This window comes from Saprolegnia diclina (genome assembly GCF_000281045.1).
Source record: "Saprolegnia diclina VS20 unplaced genomic scaffold supercont1.11, whole genome shotgun sequence".
Lineage (NCBI taxonomy): Eukaryota > Oomycota > Saprolegniomycetes > Saprolegniales > Saprolegniaceae > Saprolegnia > Saprolegnia diclina.
The window spans coordinates 464,092-470,699 of NW_008246078.1; the positions used below are offsets into that span (position 1 = coordinate 464,092).

Below are 6,608 nucleotides of genomic sequence, written 5' to 3' on the forward strand. Positions count from 1 at the left end.
CCTTCGATGCTGCTGCTCACATCGGCGAGCGTCTTCGACTGACCGGACGGCAGTACGGTCGACTTGATGTTGACAAAACTCATATCGGGCGTGAACTTGGCGTTCGCCCAGTTTCCGCGGCTCCACTGGTACGACGTCTGGAAGCCCGTGAGCTCGCGCGCAATGCTCGAGCACGTCGAGACCGACTTGCACTCGCCGGCGCGGAAGGCCACACTGTCTTGAACGTAATCAAAGTACGGAATCGTGACACACCCAAATGACGGGTCGAGGGACCGGAGCATGTTCTCGAAGCCGAGCAGGAAGCGACGGTGCCAGTAGAGGAAGACGCACGTGCCGTGAGCTTCGTACCACGTCATCTGGTTGCGGTGGATCTTGGCAAAGAGAGCGTAGTTGCCATTCGACATGGCAGTCTCGATCGCCTTCTTGTACGTCGCCTTCTCCGTCTCCGAGTACGAGTCCCACGACTTACGCGTGCGGGCGCACACCGGGGCCGTCGTGGGCGCCACCGTCGGGGCAGTCGTAGGAGCGACGGTCGGGGCAGTTGTCGGGGCAACGGTCGGAGCAGCCGTAGGAGCAGTCGTCGGTGCAGCCGTAGGAGCTGTCGTCGGGGCGACCGTGGGAGCAGCCGTGGGGGCGACCGTGGGCGCTTGCGTCGGAGCGTCAGTGGGCGCTTGCGTGGGGGCATCGGTCGGGGCAACCGTGGGCGCTTGCGTGGGGGCATCGGTCGGGGCAACCGTAGGGGCTTGGGTAGGAGCATCGGTCGGGGCGACAGTGGGCGCCTGCGTCGGTGCATCGGTCGGGGCAACTGTAGGGGCTTGGGTAGGAGCATTGGTCGGCATTGGCGTCGGCGGGTACGTGGGCTTGGCTGTGGAGGGACTCGGCGTCGGGCTCGGCAGCGATCGCGACCCGGACGTCGCACCCCACACACCGTTGTAGCGCACGGCGTCCTTGCTGTGCATCATGCACCAGCCGAGGTACGACGTGAAGCGTTCGCAGCGCGGGTTGGCGTCGCAGTCGGCGCAGCAGCCCGCGGGCGTAAAGCGGAAGGTCGACCCGACGTCCGCGCCCCAGTAGTACGTGTCGGCTTGGAGCCGGCTGCAGCTCGAGGGTGCGGTCGACTTGAGCGTCGCCGACGTTGCGCCCCAGAGACTCCGCGCCGTGCCCGTGCTCGCCTTGAGATAGCACGTCCCGTAATAGTGGACATAGGCAGCGCAGCCGTCGGTGTTTTGGCAGTCGGTGCAGCACTCGGACGCAAAGAAGCGGTAGCTCTTGGCAATCACGTCGCCCGGGAGGTCGGTGTTGTACTGCTGGCCGCTGCACTGGGACGAGAGCGTCGCGTTCGCGGTGCCCGCGAGAAGAAGAAGCAGGGATACCTTCATACCGTTGTGTGTACGAGGTGGTGAATTGGACAATGGCAATTCGAATCCGAGAGGCAGACGGACCGGACGCCATGCGGGCATTTTTGCACGGAGTGAGATCCGGTCGCGCCATCTGTTGACCTCGATCAGGAGGCCACCTAGACAGGCCGCTTCCAAAGATCCGTTGGCAATGTTCCAACCCAAGAGCGAGCGGTGGCGTCGCGCGTGGTGGCGGAGGTGCCCCAAGCGCAATCTCGGAACGGCAATCTCAGAAAGCCTCGCACCATACACTGTACGCCATACTCTGCTTTCGCCACATTGCACTTGATCGTCACGCGGCCTGAGACGACTTCAAATACCGAGACGGCACACCATAATATGCGGCAGAGGTGCGTCGACACAGAGAGGTGGACGCGGCACCCAATTACGTGCAGTGTCCCACGCCACTTTGGAGAGCCAGTGCGCTGGATGCCCAAGGCCACGACGTTCGAAAGGAGCCCATGTGCGATTGATGTCGCCGCATGCGGTGCATGACGCGTGGGTGTGTTGGAAGGGGATGAGGACCTGGTCGGTGCGAGCCGGCGGCATGGGTATATTCCTAACAAGGTGCAAAATTTCAACGCCATCCAAATACGATGTCGATCTCGCCCGACGACTCTGCATGCAGCGTCCCGTCCTATGGCCACCCATCGACGCGTCGACGACGGCGAGCAAAAGATGATCGGAGGATACTTGCCGCAGCGTCGATGCGGCGGCTCCGTCGTAGACCGGACGTTTCCCCGTTGACGCGACCAGAAAGCAAATCAACACTATTCGTGAAAAAAAGATATATCCGAGGCGCATTTTTACGTGTTCTAGTGTGTGTGCCACCGCCTCTGCGCGCTACAACTAATGAAAACGCTGTTCCGTGGCCTTCGGTGAATGGCCCACGCGCAAAGAGCTGCAGCGAGATTGCGAGCACATTGACGTGCAGCCTAGCGGGTCCAGATATATGCGGTCGCACGGTGCCGAATTGTGTATACTGTAAGCGCGGGAGATTCCCCATCAGTAGTGAAGGGCACACACCAAGGCTGTCGAGAAACGATCGAGAGGCTCGAACATGGGCCCACTGTTGCTCCCGCGGTGCGCCTTTTGTGCTTTGAGCTCTTCGCTCATTGGGCTTTTGGATGCTGAAGTGACGCACGGTGGCGACGAGCTTCTGCACTCGCGTTGGCATTGTCGTGGACGCCCTCACAGCGTTGTGACACCGTAGAGTGGTATGCGTTGTGTTGCATTCGACTCGTTTCTTCCGTTGCCTCGACCTGGTTCATCCTGGTTCGCCCTCGTCAGGCGGTACAATATACATGTAATCGCAACCAGCGACCAACGGTATACCAAAATGGAAACGGACCTTGCGCATTACGGAAGCACCTGGTTGTGGTCGTCAAGCTGCGCAGCTACATGGCGCGCGGTCGGGCGACGCTTGGAGTATCGTGCCGTGCACGCATGCGCGAGCTCAACAAACCAGCGCAGGCAGCTCTCGTCCGCGACGAGGAAGCGCTTGGGGCGTGATCTGGACGAAGATTTCAGTGTCCGACACGAGCTGACCCCTGCTGTTGACCACATTTGCACACAGGATGCGATGCGTGTCGAGCTCGGTGAGGACGACGCCGAGACTGTACACGCCGATGCTCTCGTCGCTGCCGACGACCTCGGGCGCCATCTAGTGGAAGGAACCGACGTCCATCGTCGCCTTCGCCAGACAGCGTGCATGTGGCGGAAAAGTAACCGAGCTTGGCGCCAAGACTTTGCCTCAAAACGATCGTGCTTGACTTGAGGTCGCGGTACGCGTACCGTGGGGTGAGACCGTGAAGCTACGCAAAGCCGTGAGCAAGCCATTTTGGAGTTTGGATTTGACGATATACTGTACGCTTCGGCGCTAAGGCGCGAACCACGTTGTAAAGTGTCCGTCATCTGCGAGTATCATTGTGGCAGGATTTGTAGAAGTTGGAAGACAATCATATAATGTGATCGCAGCCAACATAGGTGGCAGAAGCTCGATTTAGTACATGTACAAATCGCACCGCGCAAGAAGGGCAATCTCGGCTGGTTGGCGTCTCCATTGCTACTGTGTGATTATGTACCATCTTAAGCTCGGGCGGAGATGCCCGAGCCAAAGCGTACCATACGCACCAAGGTCAAGTGCTCGCCGCCGACGATGTACGTCCGCGGAATGTTGTGCTAACGTTAGCTGCTCCAGGCCCGACTCGAACACCTCACACCATCGCTCGTGCTCGATTGTGCTTTCTGGTGCAATTGTTGCCTCACTGCCTCGGTATCGATTTAGCTCACGCGTTTCTGGCTGCACCTTGTGCACGGGGTTGTCCCGCATCGAACGCCACGTCCAGCGCATAATATGACGACCGCCAAGGGCTCCGCGTCGTCGCGCAAGTCAATTCGCTTAGAGCAGTACACACATCTGTTTCCAGTACCATGCAGCCGCTGAATCACTCGCCACGGTATCTATATAAGCGAATTCCAACTTTCGTCCTCCAGCACATATTGGCAGCCGCTGTCTCGCTTTTTGCAAAGTCCAGGTCAATATTGCTCTGGATGCTCGTCAGCAGTGCCGGCCGTCAATGATGATTCATTCCGCCTTTATCTCCATGGTCTCGACGTCGCTTCTTCTCGCCGCTGCCGGCTTGGCGTTCATCGTATCGTCGGTCGACGCTGCGTGCCCGGCCCGCGTCCGCAAGTCGTGGAACCGCTACTCGGTGCAGGAAAAGGCCACGTACAAGAAGGCGGTCGCCAAGGCCATGGACACGCCGCTCTACGAACGCTTCATCTCGATGCACTCGGACCAAATGAGCAACACGGAAGCCCACGGCACGTGTGTCTTTCTCTTCTGGCACCGCAAGTTTCTTCTCGGGTACGAGAACATGCTTCGGAGCATGGGCTCCGAGTTTGCGTGCGTGACGCTGCCGTACTACGACTATGTCCAAGACAACCTCGGGTTTGCCGCCAAGAGCTGCGCCACTATCGAAGCGTGCTCGTCGCTTTTGCGGGACATGGGTGGTTCGAGTGGCCGATCAACGACCATCAAGATTCAAAAGTTCAACGTCCAGGGCAACTGCGTCGCGACCGAGCCGGTCAACCACTTTTGCGAGTCGACGGCCAGCTGCACCAAATGTGTGCCCCGGGGTCCATGGTCCACGACCAAGTTTGGCGCCGACGTCGGCTTTGCGTCCATCAAGAAGCAAATCTTCAAGGGTACGACCATCGCGCAAGCCAGCGCTGCGATCGAGCTTGCGCCCCACGGGTCGATCCACGGCACGCTGAGCAGCACGATGAACAACATTTACATTTCGCCGACCGAGCCAGTGTTTTACTCGCACCACGCGATGATTGACGCGCTCCAGACCATTTACCTCAAGTGCCGCGTCCGCGACAAGGGCATTACCTCTGGCGACATGATCTTCCAAGGGTGCCAGTCGACGTCGGGAACGCCGATCACTGGCAACTCCAAGATCGCCATGCGTGTCGTCGTTAATGGCAAGGCCGTGCCCGTCGACGACGAGCCAAGCGTCAAGGGTTTTTTTGCGGGCCTCCCCACCACGTACATGGGCTACACGGACGCGACGCGCCTCAATGCCCACAGCTATGCGTACGAGTTTACCGGCCTCTTGAGCGAGCTCTACGACAAGTGCGAGAACGCGGGCACGACACCGACACCGGCGCCGCGCCGCCTGGACACCACCACCAACGCGACCCTTGAGCACGCGACGCTTTCGGCCGAGAGCTGCAACCTCGTCGACGCGCAAACGTACCTGAAATGGAGCTACGCCATGCACGCGGCCGGCGCGGCGCAGCACCTCACGAGCGCGCAAGTCGACGACGATATTGAAAAAGTGCGCGCCGCGTTCTACGACGACTGTCTTCAGGCGTCAGAAGATTTCACGCCCGAGTTCAAAGCCATGTGGCATTTTCCCGCGCGCTGGGACGTTCAAGTGCTCAAGAGCGTCAAGGACGGTTCGCGGCCCATTCAACTCCAAGGCTGGGCCGACCTCAACATGCAGCATTTTGGCTGCCGCGGTGATGCGACCATCAAGCCGATTTGCGTTTAGGTATCGATTTTTTTGACTACCTGCTCGTGGCCTTGATCGTAATCTGTGTACATGTTGCGTTGTCCGATGCCTTGAAACGTGCAGTGGTGCAGTGCACACAGCTGCTGCGATGGTCGCCGGTCATCTTTCCGAGAGTGCATGCGTCGCGCTCGACGAATTGAGACCAGCATGCAGATACGATACGACACCGTGTGCGCGTTTTCGACGCGACATATGCGGTTGCGTCGACTGGCACAGCGAGTTGCAAGCGACTTGTATAGCCCATGTAGATATCTCAGATCTAGCCCATGTAGATATCTCAGATCTAGCCCATGTAGATATCTCAGATCTCATTTCTGCCGCGTCCTGCGCTCTCGAGATGTATCACCTTATCGCACGGACGTAAAGAACCACAGACTAGTAACGTTGTTGTGCGCTGAACAACGTTCAGGCAGGCGCAACCCAGGGTACGTCCAGTATATTGAATGTATATACCCTTGGACGGTCAACCTCAACCTCAAGGGCTGGCGCGCCGCCTGGACTCCCAAGCGACAAAAAGCCATTGGATGCGCGACGGCTTCATGCAACGTCGACGAATTGTGCATCTGCTGCTCGTAGTGCAACTTACTACCTGATCCTCCGTCACGTTGACCTCGATCTTCCACGCATTTCATATGAAAAATCAACGGCGCCAACTAAAATGAGATTCTTATCCCTCCAAGCGACGTACTTCCCGATGCAACGTCGAGGCGGCTTGCAGTGCGGTGGGTCGAAGCGTCGGGTCTTGCGACATGCACGCCACACCGAGCTCTTGGTACCAGGCCGGGCTTGCATGCGAGAAGCTCGGTCGGAACTCGCCGGCCATGACCTTGGCCATGATCGCCGTGTCCGTGTACGGCCGCCCGCTCGCGTTGCGCAGGTTTGCGTACGGCAGATCGTGCGTGTCGAGCTCAGTGAGGAGCACGCCGAGCGCATAGATATCGGCCGACTCGTCGTAATGGCCTTCTTGAAGCACCTCGGGCGCCATCCAGCGGTACGTGCCAATGCCGGCGGTCATGGTCGCGTCGTCCAGCTCGCGCGAGATGCCAAAGTCCGTGAGCTTGGCCGTCATGTTGGTGTTGAGGAGTACGTTGCGGGACTTGAGATCGCGGTGCAGCACCTTGGGCTC

The 6,608-nt window shown here is 59.1% G+C and overlaps 4 protein-coding genes across 4 annotated transcripts in view; 1 reads left to right on the top strand and 3 right to left on the bottom strand.

The window, feature by feature from the left end:
- SDRG_04536 (hypothetical protein) overlaps positions 1-1,394 on the bottom strand; it is a 2,295-nt gene extending 901 nt beyond the window's left edge. Inside the window, exon 1 of the mRNA XM_008610211.1 lies at positions 21-1,394. Coding sequence (XP_008608433.1) covers positions 21-1,379 — 1,359 coding nt within the window. The 5' untranslated portion in view covers positions 1,380-1,394. The remainder of the gene's footprint in view (positions 1-20) is intronic.
- A 1,362-nt stretch (positions 1,395-2,756) lies between these two features.
- Positions 2,757-3,060, bottom strand: SDRG_04537 (hypothetical protein; the record flags this gene model as incomplete). Its single annotated transcript, XM_008610212.1, has 2 exons — positions 2,757-2,910; positions 2,972-3,060. 2 exons carry the CDS (start codon positions 3,058-3,060, stop codon positions 2,757-2,759), a joined length of 243 nt encoding a protein of 80 aa, XP_008608434.1.
- A 943-nt stretch (positions 3,061-4,003) lies between these two features.
- Positions 4,004-5,461, top strand: SDRG_04538 (hypothetical protein; the record flags this gene model as incomplete). The annotated part of the gene is made up of 1 exon (XM_008610213.1): positions 4,004-5,461. The coding sequence occupies one exon, from the start codon at positions 4,004-4,006 to the stop codon at positions 5,459-5,461; it is 1,458 nt and encodes a 485-aa protein (XP_008608435.1).
- Positions 5,462-6,149: 688 nt separating this feature from the next.
- On the bottom strand, positions 6,150-6,599 carry SDRG_04539 (hypothetical protein; the record flags this gene model as incomplete). The annotated part of the gene is made up of 1 exon (XM_008610214.1): positions 6,150-6,599. Exon 1 carries the CDS (start codon positions 6,549-6,551, stop codon positions 6,150-6,152), a length of 402 nt encoding a protein of 133 aa, XP_008608436.1. The 5' UTR covers positions 6,552-6,599.
- Positions 6,600-6,608: the final 9 nt, after the last annotated feature.